The following is a 22,648-nucleotide window of genomic DNA, read 5'->3' as shown; positions in this document are numbered from 1 at the left end:
TGTGGAGTGACAAACAGAAAAGAGTTCTTTACATATTTAAACTCAAGAAGGAAAGGGATGAATCAGATTGGTCCACTGGATATTGATGGTTCAACAGTTGAGGATCCTGCTCAGGTGGCTAACAATCTAAACGAGTATTTTGCATCTACATTCACGCATGAGGAGTTATTCAGGAAGGAGAATGATGTAGGTAAAGTAAACATTGGCAGTGAGCTGGATGATTTTGTAATAACTGAGAAGAAAGTGGAGGAGAGATTGTTGAGGATAAACATAAAAAAGGCACCTGGGTTGGATGGGATCTATACAGTTATATTAAAGGAGGCAGCAAAGGAAGTAAGCAAACCCCTAGCCATAATTATGAGAGCTTCTTTGGACTCAGGGGAGGTACCCATAGACTGGAGATGTGCAAATGTAACCCCAATTCACAAAGGAGGATCAAAGGCTGACACAAGTAATTATAGACCTGTTAGTTTAACTTCTGTTCCAGGTAAATTAATGGAGGCACTGGTTAAAGAAGCACTGCAGGATCATCTAGACAAGAATTCAGTTGTAGCTCAGACGCAGCATGGTTTTGTTAAGGGAAGGTCTTGCCTGACCAATTTGATTGGATACTATGATGTAGTCACAAAAGAACTGGATGCAGGGAATAACTTTGATATTATATATTTGGATCTTAGAAAGGCTTTTGATACTGTTGCACATGGAAGACTGCTGCACAAATTGGAGCAGTGTGGCATTGGAGGCAAATTGCTGCTATGGATAAGGGGATGGTTGAGTGGCAGAAGACAGAGAGTGGTAATCAATGGACACTGCTCAACGTGGACTAATGTTATTAGTGGAGTTCCTCAGGGTTCAGTGTTGGGTCCGTTGTTGTTTTCGGTGTTTATGAATGATATTGATGATGGGATATCAAGTTTAATGTCCAAGTTTGCAGATGATACAAAGGTTGGCAGGGTTGTTAAGGACACTACTGACGCTATGCTGCTGCAACAGGATCTGGAAAGGTTGAATAGATGGGCTGAGAGGTGGCAAATGAAGTTTAACATTGACAAATGTAAAGTACTACATATGGGAAACAGTAACCCCAGAGCAACGTATCAACTCTGCGGTACTACACTGACAGTGGTGGAGAATGAAAAGGACCTGGGGGTAATTGTGCAGGCAGATATGAAGTTCTCTGAGCAGTGCAGACGAGCTGCAAGAGTAGCTCATGGTGTCTTGTCAATGATATACAAGAATTTTTCTAGCAGGGATAAGGAGGTGATTATTCCCTTGTATAAGGCAATGGTTAGGCCACATCTTGAGTACTGTATACAGGTCTGGAGGCCTCATTTCAAGAAGGATGTAGAGCTGCTGGAACGGGTACAGAGAAGGGCAACAAGATTAGTGAATGGAACAAAGGGTTGCTCTTACGAAGAAAGGCTTAAGTTTTGCAAATTACAGAGTCTGGAGACTAGGCACCGGCGAGGTGATCTGATAGAGGTGTATAAGGCTTTGAATGGTTTGAGCATGCTCAATGCCAATGGGATTCTTCATCTTGCTCAGAATAATCACCTCAGAGGGCATAAATTCAAATTGAGGAAGGACGGATGTCGGATAGATGTGCGGAAATTTGCCTTTGGCCAGCGGGTGGTTGGTTGGTGGAACCGACTTCCATCACTTGTTGTTGAAGTTGACAGCCTAAACAAATTTAAAGCTCAACTGGACAGGTATTTCGAACGAACAGAGGGGTGAAATGGGAGTGGTGTGTTTTTTTTTTTTTTTGGCTGATGCTGAATAAGCTTGCTTTCTTGCATCATATGCCTCTACTAATGCTAATGCTAATTTTGCTCTAGAAAGCAGTCTTGAGAGATGACTGAGGAAGTTGGACTTCAGTCTGTTTAAGTGCTTTATTTTCTGTCGAAGATTGCTTGATACAGTCCATATATCAGAAAGACTTAACATTTGCAACACAGTCTAGCAGCTGGATATTATGCTGAAATTGGATTCACTGGTCCTGACTTCCAGTAGTGGTTTGTCAGGAAGGCTGAACACAATGAGGAATGACCTTCACCTTTTAACAAAATAAGGTTCTTTTAAAATCTCATTTTATCATGTTATAAACCTAATGGACAACTGATTATTTTCATTATGTAAGTGATGTGAAAAAAAAAAAAAAAAATACTCTTGTGTTTTTTCCAAAAAGTTTTTAAATAAAGATTTTTTTAAAATATTTCAATTTAAAGCCTAATTTAGCAGTTCAATTTATCCCACAGGTGTTTGATGGGAGTTTACATCTGGGCTCTGAGCTATCCAATCTAATTTTTTGATGTTATTGTCCACAAATCTGCCCTGTGAATTAGAATTACATAAGTGTTCAAAACAGGACATCACTGTCTCAGTATTTCCACCACCAGAGCAAGTCTGAGCACCAGCCAAAACAGCCTCATACTATGAACACTATCTCCAGACTTCATGGCCAAGACTATATTGAATGTTTAAGCTCAATAGGGAAATACATGACAATGTCATCCCAATCGAAAAGCTTACATATGTAAAGTTGACATTGATATGGGTATAACGATGTATATCAAATAATGCCAAGATGTCTTGATTCTGTAACTGTACACCAATACCAATTTTGGTCTGTGCTATATTATTGAACTTCAAAACAAGAGCTGACAGTCATATCTTGTTCAGTTTTTAAACAAACACTTTAAGTGACTAATTTCATTGCAGTTTTCATGTCATACTGGGTTCCATATTTGAGAATTTTACAAGAAACCAGAATTTCAATATTCAATTTCCCCCCTCCCCCAAAAAAAGTTGTTAATGCATTTTCCATCAATAGCACTATGCACTAGCCTATTATCACACCCTTATAACCTATATTTATCTCAAATCTTATTAATACTAGAAAGATTAGAGTTAAATGGATGCAAAATTTTACTAAGTTTTCATTCTTTGGCAATTTAGATTGCAAAAACTTCCTCATTCCCATGTCACAGACATTCTCTCAGATATGTCAGACAAGCTGTTCTTGCTACCTGGGAGTCTAAAACGCTGATGGAACTGATATTTGGGTGACACTCAAGTCAAGTGGACCCAATTTCGGCAAAGTCCGGATCGTCTATGACAGCCAAATCCTCTGCTTGCACCTTCAAGATGGTGGGACCATTAGTAATCCTGGGTATAACCTCCATGCACAAGTACATGGTGGGTGACCACCCAGGTGTGAACCAATGTAAGCAGGGGGTGGCGTTTCTGCATGTGGGGCCCACACCACATGGAGGAACACCTCCCCTCTATGTTACCAGGCAGTACTAGGTGGTAGATGACTCTCATCAACCGGTGAAATACCACCACTTTGCTTATTGGAGGCTTGAAGTGGTGGAACCCATGTTTAGTCTCTAGAGCTAAGTTCCGACCAACCCTTCCCTATCTCTTCCATCATGCAGTATGATTGATGATTTTTGAGGTTATGATGAATGTTGTGGCGAGATCCAATATTCCTTACATTTCGAGGGTACAGCTCTAAAACGGTGTTCGCAGGCCGGCCGCTAGATAGTACACTGGACCAAACCTATTGGTAACTCTCTAGGAGGCTTCCGGATCAGCTAGTGTATAATCTTGCTACCTCTACTCTGCCAGATAGTGACTGGAGGGAGTCAGAGTAGTGTGTATGCGGGGAGCATTGTCGAGGCCACGTTATGTCAAGGATCTGGGTATATTCTTACATGTATGCCATATTCAAAAATTTCATTACTTCATACAGCATGTCCCACCCACTTTTTCTTACTATTGAATACGCCATGAATTGTCAAACAAATAGAGCAAGCTTATCTGCGAAAAGATCTAAACCTCCCAAGCACTTCCTAATTCATTTCACAAATATACGTGGTCTCAATTCTAATCTCAACGATGTCCATTTCCACTTGCAGTCTGCCAAACCCCATGTACTTTTTTCTGACAGAATCTCAGTTATCGGTTGATTCAACTACTGCTCATCTCAGATGTCCAAATTATTTGCTGTATGATTCCTTTTGCCTCAAAGGTGGTACTTGTGCATATGTCCATTCTGATATTCCCTGTCAGAGACTTGGCAATTTGGAATCTCCTCTTTGATCTTCTCTGGCTTAAAATCTCTCTACCTCATTGTGTCAAATTCATCTGTTGTCTCTACTGTTCTCCCAACTCCACTAATCACTTGGAGCTCTTTGACTCCCTCTCTTTGCAACTTGACTTTCTCAGGTCCAACTTTCCTAACAGTGAAGTAATTTTCCTTGGTGATTTTAATGTTCACAACTCCAGCCGGCTTCCATTTTCTAGTCACACCGACCCAGCAGGTTGAGATGCTGAGGCTTTTGCAATTACTAATGACCTAGCACAGATTGTTCATTTACCTACAAGAATACTGTACAATCCTAATCATACAGCCAATACGCTTGATCTTTTTTTCACAAACAACCCTTCTAAGTATAAGTTCGAAGTGAGAGGTCCTTCAGGCACTTCAGATCACAACTTGGCGATTGTCTCTTCTCCAATGGAACCTTTATCTCATGGCTATTCACAACCTCGTATTGTTTGGCATTACAAGAATGCAAAATGGGATGACCTGCGAGACTTCTTTTCTTTGGTCTGATTACTGTTTCAAAACTTCTGTCAACATTTGCTCAGATCATGTCAGTGAAATTATTCTTGCAGGAATGGAATCCTTTATCCCACACTCCACTTTAAAATCTCGTCCTTTATCTAAACCTTGGTTTTCCAATAAATGTGCTAAGGCTGTCCAAGAGAAGAATGTTGCATGTCTTAATTGGCTTGTTTCTAATTCTTCAATTTCATTTTCTGCCTACACCAAAGCTCGTAACAATTGTAAAGCAGTTATTAATCAGTCCAAACTAGAGTTTGAACACGCTAAAAATAGAAAACTTGCTTCTTGCCCTAATGGTAGCCGAGCATTCTGGTCTCTTGCCAAAGCTATTGGCCGCAACTTTTGCCCATCTCTGCTCCCACCTCTGTCCAAACCAGATGGTTCTGTTGTTACTTCAGCCAAGGATAAAGCTGATCTACTAGCATCCCATTTTTCTTCCAGCTCATGTATTAATGATCTTGGTAAAACACCTCCCACCATTCCTAACACGCTCCATTCAATGCCTCCTGTGGTCTTCCATCAAAAGGATATCAGAAGGATTTTGATGAACCTTGATGCTAAGAAAGCTCCAGAAGCTGATGGTATTTCTCCACTTGTTCTCAAAATCTGTGCTCCTGAACTTACTTCTATTCTTTGCCGCCTTTTTTCACTTTCTTATTCCAAAGGTGTTTTTCCTTTTTTCCTTCTGCTTGGAAATTTGCTCATATCCAGCCAGTTCCTAAGAAGGGTGACAAATCCCTCCCATCCAATTATTGTCCCATTGCAATCACTTCTACTCTTTCTAAAGTAATGGAGAAATCAATTAACCATCAAATCTTAAACTACCTAGAAACCTTCCGCCTGATCAACGATCGCCAGTATGGATTCCGTCAGTGTCGATCCACTGGTGATATTCTGGCTTATGTTACCCATTTATGGACTAATTCAATGGAAAGGTTCGGTGAAACACAAGTAGTTGCTCTTGACATCTCAAAGGCTTTTGATCGTGTTTGGCATAAAGGTCTTCTAAACAAGCTTCCATCTTGTGGTTTGCCAACTGTTTTTAGTAATTGGTTATCCAGTTTTCTCTCTGATTGCTCACTGAGGGCGATGGTAGATGGCTCTCCGTCTTCTAACTTCTCCACTAATGCCGGTGTTCCCCAAGGTTCAGTTCTTTCCCCCACTCTTTTCCTCTTGTATATCAAGAACCTTCTTCCATTGACTGGAAATCCTATCCATAGTTTTGCCGATGATAGCACATTGCATTAAACTTTCCATTTTGAGAAACCTTGTCCTGCTCAATCAGCTTCAAGTTCTCGAAAATCTGCTGCCAATTCCTTAAATGCCAATCTTCAGGTAATTCTCCAGTGGGGCAAAGACAACTTAGTTGATTTCAATCCTTCTAAAACTCAGTCTTGTCTTATATCTCGCAAAAAGGATTCTTCTGCTCCTATGCTTATCTTTAGTGACACTCCGATTTCTAGGCAAAATGATATATCTCTTTTGGGGATTACCCCGACTTCTAATCTCTCTTGGCACAAGCACATTACAAATATTGCTTCCTCTGCATCTAAAAAACTTGGTTTTCTCTTTCGCTCTCTGCATTACTTTTCTTCCATACAGCTGCTCACTCTGTATAAATTGCAAATCCGCCCTGCCATGGAATATTGTTCCCACATCTGGCGTGGTGCCCCCAAAACCTCTCAGGATTCTTGATTTCATTCAGAAGAGGGCAGTTAGGTTAATTAATGATTCATCTCTAACAGTCTCTCCACTTGCTTTCTCATAGATGTACTGTTTCTGCTGCATGCCTCTTCTACAGGTACTTCCATGGGCACTGTTCTTCTGAATTGGCTTCTATAATTCCTGCTTTCTCTTTCAAAACAGTCTGAAGACATGCCACCACAAGCCAACATCCATTTACTGTCCAACTTCAAACCCACAGAACCAACTTTTCATTTTCCTCATTTATTCATTCAACTGCAGTTTTCTGGAACAACCTTCCTTCATACGTATTTCCTGAACATTACAATCTACAGAAGTTCAAGTCCAATATCAACAAATATCTTCTTTCGTCTTCTCAACCTCCAACCCAAGCACGGTACTAAGTATTATAGGTTCTAATACTTCTCCTGTTTGGGGTTCAAATAAAAAAAAAAAAAAAAAAAATTACTTCATTGACAGTTATACCATCACTATTACTATACATGTTTCTTTTGAGACTTTGGTTTTAGTTTTGGCATATTAAGCACACAATTTTTGAACACTATAGCTGTATTGAGAAAATGCTAACTTGTATCTCCACAAGTATTAGAGAATCCTTCTGAAAGGATGCCAACATATTCCAATAGGGTATAGTATGAAAGTGTATTTTTCCACAATTTGCAAGTATAAGATAACTTCAGTTCATGCTCAGTATGAAATAAAGATACCAAACAAATCTTTTCTATCTCCCACAAAAATGGCTCACATAGACAGATGGGGAGGGGGAAGATTATTTTGTATTCATCCAGAAGTAGTTGACAGAAGGTTGAAGCAAACACCATGTATTACACTTTTTCAACTTAGTCACTAGAATGACATTTTTGCCACTTCTCAATACACTTCTGGAGGCCAGTTTTGTAGAAATCTTGACTGTCCTTTAAATTGCAACCTGGCAGCAGAAATCACCTCACCATGAGCAGAAAAATGAAAAATGTCTTCCATGACAAAAGGAAAGAGGAAGAAATCCAAGGATGCAAGGCTGGGGGATAAGCAGGATGCTACAATATTTCAAACCCACATTCACTGTAGCATGTGAGGAATGTGCAGGGGCATTTATCATGGAGCAGGTGCACACCTTTTGAGCTTTCCCCAAATTTTTTCCTTTTATAGTAGCACATAGATTTATGAGGAGGTTGGAATAACACTTTGCCATCATAGTACCACCCTTTTGAGGTTAATCTGTTAGTATCCTGCTGATCCCAAAAAAAACTGATAGCATCACCTTGCCAGCACTTGGTTGCACTTTTTAACTTTTTTTTTTAGGGTGCTGGTGATTATGCATGCTTCTACTTTTTTAACATTTGTTTAGCTTCAGGATCATAGTGATGGTGACTAGCCAAGATAAAACGCCTGCCTTTCTGGCACATTCACAAAATTCCATACTGTGCCTTTTCCTATTTCTGGAAAGGGGTCAAAAGTCTGGGAACCTGCCTAGCAAACACTTTACTCATGCATCTGTTGGCAGATGATTAATGCCTCAAAAATGAAACTCCAGGATGCCTAGCAACTGTTACAGCAGTTGCAGGGCATCCCGGGATTTCTTTGTCATGCACAGAGGTCCTTCTGCATTCGAATTGTATATACCAATATGCAATAACACTAACTGGGCAGTCTTCTCCACAAAAAGCAACCATTTCTTTGTGGATTGTTTTGGGTGTTTTACTTACCAAAAGAGGAGCCAAATCACTGAGCTTGAGTGCTGCAAATAAAAAATGAATTTTCAAATTGAAACCAAAATTTGTGTGCTTGCTATAGAGATTAAGGCATCAAGCAGAAAAAAAAAAAACCCACTATCTTTCTATCATAACTATTACTAGGTAAATACAAATCTTTTTGAAGCATACGCAATTTCCCAATGAATGACAAATTATACATATCATAATAGGAAATGCTTGTCATGCCATAATAATTTATCTTGTCACAATGTATATATACATTATATAAGGAATTAATTCCTTACAAAGTCAGGGCTGTAGCATATTTTGACAAATCCTGTACGGAAGTCTATCAACTGCTGCTCACCCATATCTACTCTGATTTTTTCTTCTTCAGTGCTGCCATCTACAAGGGGAGAGAAAAAACTTCAATTGAATTTGTTTTCAAAGTATATCATGTAGTGACCTTTTATATTCTGAATTAAAAAAAAAAAAAACTACATTGAAACATGCTGACAAACAATATAATAACTACAAAATACATTCACAAAGGTTATACCATCTCTGATATAAGAGTAATGTTAAATCAGGCTGATATATTTATCAAAATAAATATCAGCATGATTATGAATGAATTATGAAAAAGGAAACAAACATTAAAAATACAGCAAATTTCTGTAGTCTTTGAGGCTAAACTTGGAAATTTGTAATTCTGCTCTAACAGACTAGGCCAACCTAAAAATGAATAAGATGAAATAAAATAAGGAAGACAAAAAGCAAGTCTCACCACCAGCAGTGCAAACATTACCCTATGCACTTGCTAGCACTCTTCAGGGGAATTTGAATGCTTGGACTTGTTTTTATTTGATCATTTTATTTATTCTTTAGGCAGTGCATTTGTACCACTGAAGACATGTTAGTTTGTCTTCCTTATTTTCAGGTTGGATTGTTACATAGGAGCAGAATAAAAAACTTGCAGAGTTTAGCCTTAATGGCAGCAAGCATTTGCTGTCTTTGTAACACTTCAGTGTTTCCTTTTGTTATTCTTAGTAATAAATAACTTACTTGTTTGTTATTTGGTTTTTAGGAGCATTAGCAACTAAGGCCATATTGCTCCAGGATATGCGGTGGTCATTCCCTGACCTTTCCGTATCCTCCATATTTGGTGGTGACTGGCTCGAACCCCGGTCTAATCAAGAAGCATGTGCTACGCACTGCTGCTTCTTCCCACCTAGCTACAGAGGTGCCTTAATAAATAACATTTCAGTCACTAGAGTAAAGTATAGTGATACTTGCAGCATTAGAATTCACGATGAGATGTGGCCAGTAACAGATCATGCTTGATTAATTATGTCAGGTAAAATTAGAAAATAACGAAAACTCAAACACTGACAATATACACCGATGAGCCAAAACATTATGACCAGCAAGTCTTTATGCAAATCAAAGCAACTGCACATGTGGGGACACTATATAAAAACACATGATACTGAGCTCTGTTAATCAGTGTTACTCTTGTTCTTCAGATGGGAAGTAGCAGACTTAAGCAAGTTTGACAAAGACCAAACTAATGGCCAGATGACTGTGTCAGAGCATATCTGAAATGGCACGGCTGTTTGGGTGTTCACGGTCAGCCGTGGTTAGTACCTACTGAAAGTGGCCGAGGAGGGGACATCCACAAACTGCTGGCAAGGTGTACGACCACGGCTCACTGATGCTCGAGATGAGCAAAGGCTCTCCCAGATGGTAAGTGGCAACAGAAGGGCAACTATGGCACAACTCACCAGTAATTGGAATGCTGGTGATGGGAGTAATGTGTCACAACACAGTACATGGAACCCTTGCTGAAAATAGGGCTGCACAGCCAAAGGCCGCTCCAAGTGCCCATGGTTCACCAGTGACAGCACCTACAATGGGTATGCAGGCATTGAAACTGGACATTGAGTGATTGGAAGAAGGTAGTCTAGTCTGATGAATCACGTTTCCTGTTGCACCATATGGACGGCCAGATATGTGTCATTAACTTGGGGAAGTGATGGTGATAATGTGTGTCATTAACTTGGGGAAGTGATGGTGCCTGGATGCACAGTAGGATGAAAACAAGCTGGTGGCGTCATGCTTTGGGTGATGTTCTGCTGGGATACCCTGGGTCCAGTCATCCACCACCTACCTAAACATTGCTGACCAGGTACACCTTTTCATGGCAACGGTCTTCCCCTCTGGCAGTGCAGTCTTTCAGCAGGATAATGTGCCATGCCACACTGCCCGGATTGTTAGAGACTGGAGGCCAGGGAAATACCTGGAAGTCTTCCTCATGTTCTGTGAACCAAATTCCCCAAAAATCAAATCAGAGCATCTGTGGTTTGTGTTGGAACAGCAACTCTGATCTGTGGTGTCTCAACCATGGACCTTACAGGAGTTAAAGGATCTGCTGGGTACATGTTGGTACCAGATACCAACAGACATTTAGAAATCTTGTAGCATCCACGCCTTGCCAGGTATGAGCTGCTTTGGCTGCACGTGGAGGACCAATATCATATTAGGTAGGTGGTAATAATGTTTTGGCTCATTGGGCCTGGCGTAGCCGAGTGGTCATGAGCGAGAGTGCGTAGCACGCGTTCCTTGAGTGGACCGGGATTCAAGCCCGTGACTACTAAATACGATAAATATTTGTATTGAGATTTATTGTAAACTCTGACTTGGTTGTTGTGCCAGAGTATAAACAGAAAATTAATGTTAATATAATATGTCAATATCAACTAAGTTTGGAGTTAAGCAGTTCTATGCTGAAGTTAAACATTCACTTGCAAACTTGTCTACTAGAATTACTTATTTACTTTTCTGCAAATCTAGTAGCTCTCAAAAATGTTTTTAACCCCGCAACACCACACCCTCTGCCAATCCATGCGCAAGGGTAGTATTGGTTTTAATATTTTTACACAAAATAAACTTTTCTTTTTTTTCTCCACTTTTACATTTTTTTCTAATGACTAAAATTTCTAAAGTTTCCCAAACATTCACTTCGCTGATTTTTAATTTTCCCACCAGTATGATACACTAAATTGTCTTTCACAGAAAATCTTACACCTAACCAACATGATTCCCATTAATTTATTTTACCTAAATTGTCTTAATGCACAATGCTTAAATTATCTTTCCTTTGAGATTCTTTACACTGACAGAGGCACTGTTATCTCATTGTAATGCAAGCCACCTCTTCCCACCTAAACCTTTACTTTTATTTCAATGTATTGGTATTGCACTTAACATTTTAACATGCAGTAAAACTGACAGAAACATTACCATAACATTTCATTGTCAATTCCTTCACAATCAGTTATTGTATATGTCAGTGTTTCTCAAGTATGCCATAGAAAATGCAAATAAAAAAAACATCTAAGCGTTACAATAAAAATGAATTCACATTGCACCAATTCGTGCGCCTTCTGCCAGTGAATGTTATGTCAAGTTTTGATGCCTAGTTCTCCTATTCTTTCAACAAATATAAATTTCATGTATGTTCAAAAAGAGATTAAAAAGCATTTAAAACAAATGTGTATATTAAATATACCCAACTTTTTGTTTGTGAATAAGAGTATAGTAGTGATTGCAGTGTGCCTAAAATTTTTAGCATCTTTAAAAGTGTGCCGCAGCAACAACAGGTTGAAAAACACTGGTATAAACTATTCTCTAAAAGCCCATACTTTCCTGTGGCCTATATATCCAGCAAGCATATCCTTGCTTGCAGCAAGGAATTAGATCATGGATACTGTCAATGGTGCTGCACATGCCCCTACAATTCCAATGCCTTCAATTATTTGGTTTTAAGAGTGGAGGCAGAGTATTTTTTAAAGTGGATTGCTTGAACTATCAAATATTCATTTTATATATTTTAAAGAGAATCATATGCCTGGGATCCACTTCATTATTTGCATGAAGTTTTTTAAACAGCATCACCTAGATCAGTTTGTTCATCAATATCTGTTTATGTGAAGGGTGTTGGTGGTTGCATCTTAGAGGTTTCAGTCATTTTCAGTTTAGCTGTCTTAACTCCAAAGACTTAGTCAGGGTACATAACAGATTCAAATCATTTTTGTGAGTGAGTGAAAGATTAAGATGGAAATATCCTGTTGAAGGCTTGCTTTTAACCAGTTTAGCTGAGAAAAGAAGTCATGCTCAATATTAAGTGTCATATTGCAAGTTTATTGGCTACAAAGACCAAACATGTTAAGGTTCATGTTTACTCCTTTGGTACACTAGAAAAGTAGAAAGAAAGCTACTGGAAAGTGTGCTTGCTTCCTGGACTGTTTAGAATTTGCAATAGAAGTTTACTTTATAATATGAAATCTTCAGACTTTTGCAATTTATTTTGATAAACAAAAACTATGAGAACATCAAACTTTAGTGTAATAATCAATACTTTAAAGCTTAACTCAATGAGGATTGTCCTTTTTGAGACAGTTTGTGGCTGGCAGGTTTAAACTGCCTAGAAAATATAATTGTCTCAATCTCAATAGATTGATAATGCAATATAATAATTAGTCTTTACTTTCAAAGAAATAGCAATCTGTTTGTTTCATAGTTAAGTCAATGGCCAAACAGTAGTAGTAATAACTAACAATCTCTCTCAAATATTTATGAGAGAGAGAATACATTTCTAGGAAGAATTCTCCAAAGTTGGATGTGCCATTCAATAAGCCATCAGTTGAACAGCTCCTGAATTAAATTCAAAAATTGTGAAAACACTTTATTTCAACAATTAGTCAAATTTACTAAAATACAATGAAGAACATCTGACATTAAAAAAACCATTCTGCATACCCAGTTTGTGTTTCCTTCCAAGATAACGCATTATAGCTATGCTCTGGGTGATTTTTACATCTCCATCAATATAATATGGAAGCTAAGAGAATAAAGGGAAGAAAAAATTAGTTAGTCTTAATTAAAACCAACATTCATTTTGGACAAATATTTTTTTATTTTGATGTATAACACAGTTCTCTTGAATCTTACTGATATCATTTAAAACTTGCACAGCTGTTTATATATTGGAATAGTGAGTGCGGAAAGGGTTCTGGTTATACATATATAAAAAAAATTACATATATATAAAAAAAAATTAATGACTTTACCTACCTTGGTCTCTGACAAAGTTCAGGAAGTAGAGACTATTCTTGCTCCACTCCTTTAAAGCTACAGCTAGTTTTCTGCTTCCATTATTATTACTCATTTCTCCCTGATTGGGGGTTCCACCTCGTGATAGGTATTGCTACCAAGTACACAGGGTGGTTGTTATTTCTGGTGTTACTGTTGGTCAAGGAACTGACTATCCTACAGGTGCTCAGGATTGAGACTTTCTGGAGTTCCTTGTAGGCATTTGCTGCTAGGCTGTTATTTAGGGTCTTTGGCACCATACCAGTGGTTGACACGATGACTGGGATGGTCGTTACTTGTTGCATATGCCACATCTCTTTGATCTGTCTTAGGTTTGTGTACTTTTTGATTTTTTTTCCCCATGGGTTTTCTGCAGGTTGCCAGTGTTGGGTACCACTATGTCAATCAGATAGGTAGCTTTTCCTTCTTGTCCACAAGGGTTATGTCTGGTCTGTTGTGAGAGATTGTCCTATCCATTATTATGGTGCGGTCCCAGTACAGCTTGTGGGGGTTGGGGTCTCTAGTACTGCCTGGGGTTCGTACTTTTAGTACAGTACACTTTCTTCGACCAACTGGTATTTCCTTGCTAGCTTCTGATGTATTATCCTGGCTACCTGGTTATGTCTATGAGTGTACTCAGTCTTGGTGATCACCTTGCATCCCGCAGTGATGTGTTGGATCATTTCTGAGGCCAGACGGCATTGTTGACATGTCATTGAACACTCCGGGCTCCTTGGCGATGTATTTTCTATAGTTCCTAGTGTTGATTACCTTATTATTACTAGCCACAGTACAAGGAAGCCTGAGGCTTATGCTGCACCAGCAAAAAAAAAATATTTCCAAGTTACCGAGAAGTACAAGGAAATCACCAAGAAAGAGAAGAATGATGATATCCAGCTCAGGACCCTGGGTGTGCTAGGCCCATACCCACCAGATGTGAGCTCCTGGGGTTTGTAATTGAAGAAGACTGCACCCACTGGAAAGTTTTGAAAAAAAAAAAATTATGGAGGAATAAGAGCCCAAAGCCATCTTAAACGTTCATGAAACAGGTCCATTTTTAAAATGTTTGCCGAATAAGAAAAGTTGCAGTGAGAATGTGAAACCCTCCTCTTGTTCAAATGATTTGGATAAATTGAAGCATTATTCTGGCTTTCAGTTGTGAGAAATGGTGAATTTTCTATTTTCTTCCTATTTCTCACAACCGAAAACTGCAGGTTCACTGTGTTATTATCCTTAAACCACTGTTCAAATGACCACACTTTGAGACAGGGCATTATTATGCTGATATAAATATAGCATTTCTCTAAAAAAACTGCCACAATACAGATTAAGCAGAACTATTCTGAATATCACACTTGGACCACTACATTCATCATTTCATTGATGACAGCCTGTGAACAAAATCCAAACTACATAAAATAGGTCCATACTATCACACTGCCACAAATCTTCATTGCTATTATATGTTAAATTCTTAATTTAACCTGAAATGATTTCTTTCATGTTTACTTTTGATTTTCTACCTACATGCATTTCCTCTATCATAACAGCTGTTGTTGTTATTTGGTTTTTAGGAGCATTAGCAACTAAGGCCATATTGTTCCAGGATATGCAGTGGTCATTCTCTGACCTTTCTGCATCCTCCATATTTGGTGGTGACAGGCTCGAACCCCGGTCTAATCAAGAAGCGTGTGCTACGCACTGCTGCTCCTTCCCACCTGGCTAAGGAGGCGCCTATCATAACAGCAAAACACTGCAGAGTTGAACTGACGTTCCAGGTGTTGCCATTCACTAGACAGATATTCTAGTTGTAGGGCCCGATTAAGGTATACATAAATAGCAGTTGAATACAGAATGGAATAGTATTTCAAAATGTCATTCAAGAGGCCTCTGGAGTCATGAACTCCATAATTCCTCTGTGATGCTACTGAAAAACACTGACTATGTATAATAAGAATAAAATGCAATAAAATATAAAGTGCAAAAAGAGGTGTTTAAAATCTAAGAACCACTAAAACAGGAGCTTTTGGCAGCAGCAGCTGCCTTCATCAACAATAATGGTTACAGGCTATCCAACAATCTACACGCACGTCTCAGCAGCTCCGCAACAAGAACTATGGCATCTGCGCATGGCTCACTTCTCATACACTGGAACTGGAAATTGGACAGGCCACTCCAAATCTTTGGTCTCTTCTTAGGATAAGTACTTCAAAGAGTGGATGAATGTGACAGCCCTTATCCCTATTAAGACTCGGCATTCAGACGAACATATCCTTAAACTCTAGCCATTTCTGGTTCCAAAAGCCATGTGCCCTATCCACGATCACAGCTTCTTTAGTTGTAATACCATGCCTAGTTTCCCAGGCATGTTCGGCTATGGCTGAACCTCTGTAACTGGCAGTCTTGAGGGCTCTATCATGTTCTCCCAGGCGATATTGCAGTCTGCATTTTGTTTCCCCCACAATCAGGACACTCAATTTCATATATGACCCCACTAGAGTCATCACCCACAATAGGATCTTTGGTTGTGGACACTACCGTGTGCGGTCTCTGTCCTAGCAGCTGCACACAGCGTAACTTATACGAACGTAAGATACGGGAAATGGGTTCCAAAATGCCGGGGATAGTAGGGAATGTATGCAACATGTAGAAGCTATTTGTTGTTATTTGGTTTTTTAGGAGCATTAGCAACTAAGGCCATATTGCTCCGGTGCGGTGGTCATTCCCTGACCTTCCGCATGTTCCGTATTTGGTGGTGACGGGCTCGAACCCCGGTCTAATCAAGAAGGGTGTGCTACGCACTGCTGCTCCTTCCCACCTGGCTACGGAGGCGCCTAACATGTAGAAGCATCCCTGCAGCTGTTACCCATACTGCTTAAGCACCCCTCAATAATGCTCTGGGGGCAAATGCACGTTACTAGGTCAGCCATAACCCTTTTAATCTCGTTGCCTCTTTCTTCAGATTAGAGGCAGAGGGACCCCACCCTTTCCATTAAGGAATTAGCCATACTATTTTTGTGGCAGCCGGCATGAGCAGTTTTAAACTGTGTGTATTAGCCACGATATACGGGTTTTCTGTAAACCTTAGTCTTCAAGTGTCGGCATTCTCTGTATACACACACATCTAGGAATGGAAGCCCCCCCAACTCAACCTTCGAGGTAAACTGAATACAGGGCAAACCATTATTTAACCAATTGCGTATTTCTGTTTCTTATCCTCTTCTTATTACAGTGAACGTGTTGTCTACATATCTCTTCCATGCCCAGCATGGGAGAGACACCTAATGGGGAGGACTAGAGCTCCCCAGCATCCTTTCTTTGAACTCCTCCATGGCTATGTTAGCTATAATTGCACTAATAGGCAAACCCGTGGCCACTCTATGGACCCTGCTGGTACATAACCTTTGGAAATGACATGGTAGTACTAGATAAACATAAGCCTTCACAAATATCCTTTGTGAAGGTGTTAATGTAGTCACTCAGGGCAAGTTCGTTCATTCATAACCGAGTGACAGAGTTAACAAATGAACAGAAAGGATTATTAAGTCTAGGCCCCAATTTCAGTTTAGTTCATGGGCTCCCCATCGCAAATATGGGAATAGGTATAGAGAGGGCTGTAGCCAATCTACCTGAAGTCACAGCTAATGAGATCTGGATTAGGATGTTGTGTGTGTTAGGTTCAGCACACAGCCTCTTCTCCAATTTAACAGTTGCACAAAGAGCATTAGGAGAATTAAAACAAGATGATACTATTGTAATACTACGTGCAGACAAGAGTAGATCTATGGTAGTGTTGAACAAAGATGATTATCAGGAAAAGATCCTTAATTTATTAAATAAAGCCTACATATAAGATCATTTGTAGGAACCCACTGGGCAGGCTAGAACGAGTTAACAAATTAGTCAAGAGTTGGTTGAATTGGAAAAAAAAATCTGCAGAGGTTTCCTGGAGGTTGCATGCATCAGGCTGTCACTTGCCTAGATTTTACAGCCTGCCTAAAGGGCACAAGGCTGGGGGTAGTCCAACCCTAGCAGTGGGCAGTCCAACACATGCACAATCCAGATTTTTAGCTGAACTTTTATCTCCCATAGTAGGACACTAATTATACCATCAAAAACAGATGAGAATTTGTGTAGTCCGTCAGTGCTTAGGAGGTAGAAGAGGGAGAGATTACAGCATCTTTCTATGCATTTCTTTGTTCACATGTATACCCATCGAACATGGCTTGGATTGTGCACAGAATGCTTTGAGTAGGGATGGCATTTTGAAAGATAGGACAGTCCTAAGTGGCAAGGATATTTATGAAGGTGTTGGCTTATGTTTATCTAGTACTACCATGTAATTTCAAAAGATTATGTACCGGCAGGTCCACAGAGTGGCCATAGGTTCACTTAAGAGTGAAATTATAGCCAACTTAGCCATGGGGAGTTCGAAGACAGGATGTTGGGGAGCACTAGTCCTCCCCCTCCTAGCCAAGTGGTCAGGAGGGGAAGTGCAGTAGCACATACTCCTTGAGTAGACCGGGGTTCAAGCCCCTGACTGCTAAATACGGTCAATCTGCCAACCCACACTGGACCAGCATGGCAGATTATGGTCCGTTTCCATCAACATGAATTGAGGATGCTTCCATTCTGCAGTGGGTTGATAATGGCTATAGTTTGCCATTTTTTTTAATCCTCCCCCATTACATATGTCTCTCCCATGCTGGGCATGGAAGAGATATGTAGACAACACGTTCACAGTAATACGAAGAGGATATGAAACAGAAATACTCAATTGGTTAAATAATGTTTTGCCCTATATTCGGTTTACCTCTGAGGTTGAGCGGGGGGGGGGGGGAACCTTCCATTCCTAGATGTGTGTATACAGAAGGCAGACACTTGAAAACCAAGGTTTACAGAAAATCTTGTGTCATGGCCAATATATACTTTAAAACTGCTCAGGCTGGCTGCCACAAAAACAGCCTTAATGGAAAGGGTGGGTCCCACAGCTCCTCATCTGAAGAAAGAGGAGACGAGATTAAAAGGTTACAGCTGACCTAGTAACCCACCTCAGGGACTGCCAGCAACAGCACTCTCGATCGACCCCCCTGAGGTCTCCATGGTCGATGTTGAGCCTACAGTAGAAGAAGTGAAAGCAGCCATACAATCCCTGAAGAATGGCAGGGCACCAGGAGTGGACCAAGTCACCACAGAAGTGATCAAAGCCGGGGGAGATGTACTGCTTCGCCGACTACACTCACTCCTCAAAACCATCTGGTGCACTGAACAAATTCCGTTAACATGGAGAAAAGCCATTATCGTACCGATCCACAAGAAAAGTGATAACCGGGACTGCAAGAACTACCGTGGCATCAGCCTCCTTTCCATCATTGGAAAGGTCTTTATGAAGATCATCCAGTCAAGACTGCAAAAACATCGCGAGCAAACCAGTCGAGAAGAACAGGCAGGATTTAGACCTGGGAGAGGATGCTGTGATCAAATCTTTGCCATTCATCAGCTGATGGAGGAGAGGATCCGGTGTGGACAGCGAACCGTCATTGTTTTCATTGACTTTAAGTCTGCTTTCGACTGTGTCCACCGGCCTGCCTTATGGAAACTACTAGAGGTTGAACACGTACCTCGAAAAGTCATCACACTCCTCCAAACTGCATACAACGGTTTAACCAGCCAGGTGCGCATCCAGAACGATTTATCTGAGGAATTTACCATCCAAACTGGAGTCCGGCAAGGGGATGTAGCCTCCCCGTTGCTTTTCAACATCGTGGTCTATGCCATTATGAGGCAAGCATTCAGAAACAGACAGGGCATACAATATGACAAGGATCACTATGTGACTGACCTGATGTTTGCTGATGATAGTGCTATCCTTGCCGGTAAAGACGCTGAAGCCACGGACATCCTCTACAACATTGCCCGGCCATACGGTTTGAAGATCAATGCTGGTAAGACAAAGGCCCTGACAACAGATGGGTCGCAAGCCACGATCTATCTCGAAGGCTTCCAGATCGAGCAAGTGCAGGACTTTAAATACCTTGGGTCGCTGGTCCAGGAGAAGAAAGTTGCATCCACCATGGAAATCCACAGCAGAATTGGACAGGCGGCCACTGCATTCGCCTCACTCAAATGGTGTCTGTGGAAGAGGACCAACATTTCCACAAAGACTAAAATCCGACTCTTCCGGACTTTGATCCTGCCCATTCTTCTTTACGGATCGGAAATATGGATTTGTCTCAAGTTAGATTTGAACAAACTTGAGGTATTCCAAATGCGATGCCTGTGGCAGATCTTGGGCATCTCTCTTCGCGACCGCATCACTAATGATACCATCCGCGCCAGATGCCAACAGCAACCAACCATTGCCGACCAAATCCAGAAGCGAAGGCTCAGATGGTTTGGCCACGTATGTAGAATGGGCATGAACAGAATACCATCCACACTCCTTTGGAGACAACAACCCACCCAGTGGAGCATCCAACGGACCGCGCCTAGGAAAATGTGGGCCAAGCAAGTGGAAGATGACTTGAAGAGCCGACGTCTTGACCTTAACCAGGCCAGGACTGAAGCCATGGATCGTAAGGTATGGAAGAACATCACAGAGCAAGTCCGAAACCCTGCGGCACCTACAGCAGCATACTGGTTGCGTGGCCAACCAGCCTCCCCCAGCTGCCAGCTAAGGACCAAAGAAGAAGAAGTAACATGCAGTTACCCCCAGAGCATTGAGAGATGCTTAGGAGGTATGAGTAACAGCAGCAGGGATGCTTCTACACCTGTTGCCACCACAAACATTCCCTACTATCCAGGCATTTCGGAACCCATTTCTCGTATCTTACGTTCATGTAAGATACGCTGTGTGTAGCTGCTGGGATGGAGGAACACTACAGAGCCCTCAACACTGCCAATTACAGAGGTTCAGTCATAGCCAAACATGCCTGGGAAACTGGGCATGGTATTACAACTAAAGAAGCCATGATCGTGGATAGAGCACATGGCTTTTTGAACCGGAAATGGCTAGAGAGTTTAAGGATATGTTCATCCAAACTTGTCTTAATAGGGTTAAGGGCTGTTACATTCATCCACTCTTTGAAGACATCCTAAAAAGAGACGAACATTTAGAGTGGCCTGTTCAATTTCCAGTTCCAATGCACGAGAAGTGAACCGTGTGCAGATGCCATAGTTCGTGTTGCAGACCTGCTGAGACATATGTGTGTATACACACACACACACACACACACTGTCGGTGCCTGTAACCATTATTGTTGATGAAGGTGGCTGCTGAAAAAGCTCCTGTTTTAGTGGTTCTTTAGGATTTCAAACACTTTTAGCGCTTTTAACTATATTTTATTGTTATATATCATTTTATTTTAATATACAGTTTATACAATCAGTACACAATTTTACATTTTTACATTATCATAATAAAGGCATTTTACAGAGTTGAGTGTTTTTTAGTAGCATCAGAGGAATTACTTCAATATGACTCAAGTATTAGAAAATAAATATATTTTACTGCTGAAAATCTTGATATTATGGAGCTCTCAATACTACAGAATATTATGCATCAAGTGGTAAATGCATCTTTGCACCTAAACAAACTGCAAGGAACATCTGGTACAGGAGCAAGAGCTACAGATTGAATAGAAAGAGGCAATGCAGAGGAGGAAGGTGCAAGATGAAGTTCATTTATTTAGTCTTATTAGGATTAATGGCTATCTGAAAAAAACTATCTATGAAGTTAGAGAATGCCTTTTGTGCAGATAGAATATACTGAATTAGTTGACAGGCATTAGGAATGGGAATAGTAAAGCAGACATAATATAATCAGAAATTTAAGATAGTTACTGAATTCAAGAAATACAATACATGTTAATAGTAAATAACCAAGTTTTCCACATTTCATAAAATGCGTGGTTAATATTTACAAAACATAATTAAGATAAAGTAAAACTGAACTTACATTTGGAAAACTTAGACCCAATGAAAATTTTTCATTGAACCAAGCACTCCTATCAAAATCTGGGGGTGGGCCATAATTATAATGTTTATCTTCAAATTCAGTTTCTGTATGTGCAAGAATCAGCCTAATTGGTTGAGCATACTATAAGAGATAGGAAGGGGAAAAAAGTAAATTAAACATCTTATTTGTATAAAGGTCTACAATTATATGTGCTAGCAAATTATATAAGCTTTTGATAAAGTATTTAAAGATTAAATGCACAAAGCATAATGATATGGTTTTAAATTAACTATATAACATTGGTGTAGACACCATTGTTTACCCATAAATTAAACTATATACATAGTGTTAAGACATTGTTTTTAATTGAATCTCATTGTGGCTACCTTCACAATGAGATATCAGGTATTGCACTACTTCTAAGCTACTAGTATTTATTCTCATGTGGAAACCACCACGCAGATGGCACCGTTTCAAAGCTGTTGGTCTATCATCGGTGGGTGGGCAGGTATCCTGATAAAGCAAACGTGCCATCACAGTTGCAAAGTGGTTCCACAATGAGAAGCTAAATTGTGTGCAGGATGATATAGTATTTGAAGATTAAATGCACAAAGCATAATGATATGGATTTAAATTAATTATTTAAACTATGATAGGCCAGCTTTGAAACAGTGCCATCTGGGTGGTGGTATCCAATGAGAATAATGGTAGTCTTCTCTACTAGAAAAGCATTACTTACTTGTAGTGCAATACCTGGTATCTTGTTGTGAAGGTAGCCACAATGAGATACAATTAAAAACTATGCCTTCACACTACATACATAGTTTAATAGTTTATGGGTAAAGTATGGTTTATCTACACCATTGTTATAAGCTTTTGACAGAACAGCCAACAGAACAGTGCAAACATTCATATAGGGTGCTTCTGAATAAACTACCAAAATTCTGGGGGCAATAAGTGGGCAAAAGGCTACCAAACATGCACTGGAAATCATTAAGGAATTACTGATTATTTTCCAAACCAACAGACACAAGTTACACATGCTCACTGCGTGTGCCAAGTATTTACAAACTTTTTTTTTTTTTTAAAAAAACCCAAACAAAAGGTATCAGGAACCTATACTATTTAGTACTGTGCATGGATTGAAAGCTGAGAAGATATGTTAGCATTATACTTTAATTTCTGCAGATGATAATTTTCTGGGAATACTTATGAAGGCAGATTGTTCCAGAGAACAGTAGTAGAATAGATAATTTTAAGTTGGATAGTGGATGCTAACTGGTCTCGAAGAGAGCAGGCCAATTCAGATGGAAGCATCTATAGAAAAAGGGATGCAGAAGAAACTGACTGTCCACAAAACAGTGGAGAGATTTTGTAACAGACTAGTCAAATTAACCAGAGTATTTTTCTTTTGAATAAAGTCTAGGTAGCTGAATGAGGTTTTAGAGACAAGACATGATTATTATTAGTCATATGGTGCAAGAAAACCCAAGGCTGTACCAGCCA

The 22,648-nt window shown here is 40.0% G+C and overlaps 1 protein-coding gene across 1 annotated transcript in view; it reads right to left on the bottom strand.

Annotated features, from left to right (window-relative positions):
* LOC150090155 (glutathione S-transferase Mu 1-like) overlaps positions 1 to 22,648 on the bottom strand; it is a 57,908-nt gene that overhangs the window by 15,477 nt on the left and 19,783 nt on the right. The window contains exons 2-4 of the mRNA XM_090368977.1: positions 21,143 to 21,283; positions 12,853 to 12,934; positions 8,337 to 8,437 (exon numbers count right to left, since the gene is read on the bottom strand). Of these exons, the coding sequence (XP_090225103.1) occupies positions 8,337 to 8,437; positions 12,853 to 12,934; positions 21,143 to 21,283 (324 nt within the window). The remainder of the gene's footprint in view (positions 1 to 8,336; positions 8,438 to 12,852; positions 12,935 to 21,142; positions 21,284 to 22,648) is intronic.

This window comes from Mastigoproctus giganteus, chromosome 2 (genome assembly GCF_048544385.1).
Source record: "Mastigoproctus giganteus isolate SK-2022 chromosome 2, ASM4854438v1, whole genome shotgun sequence".
Lineage (NCBI taxonomy): Eukaryota > Metazoa > Arthropoda > Arachnida > Uropygi > Thelyphonidae > Mastigoproctus > Mastigoproctus giganteus.
Note: the sequence above shows the minus strand (reverse complement) of the source record. Positions and strands in the feature narration are given on the sequence as shown.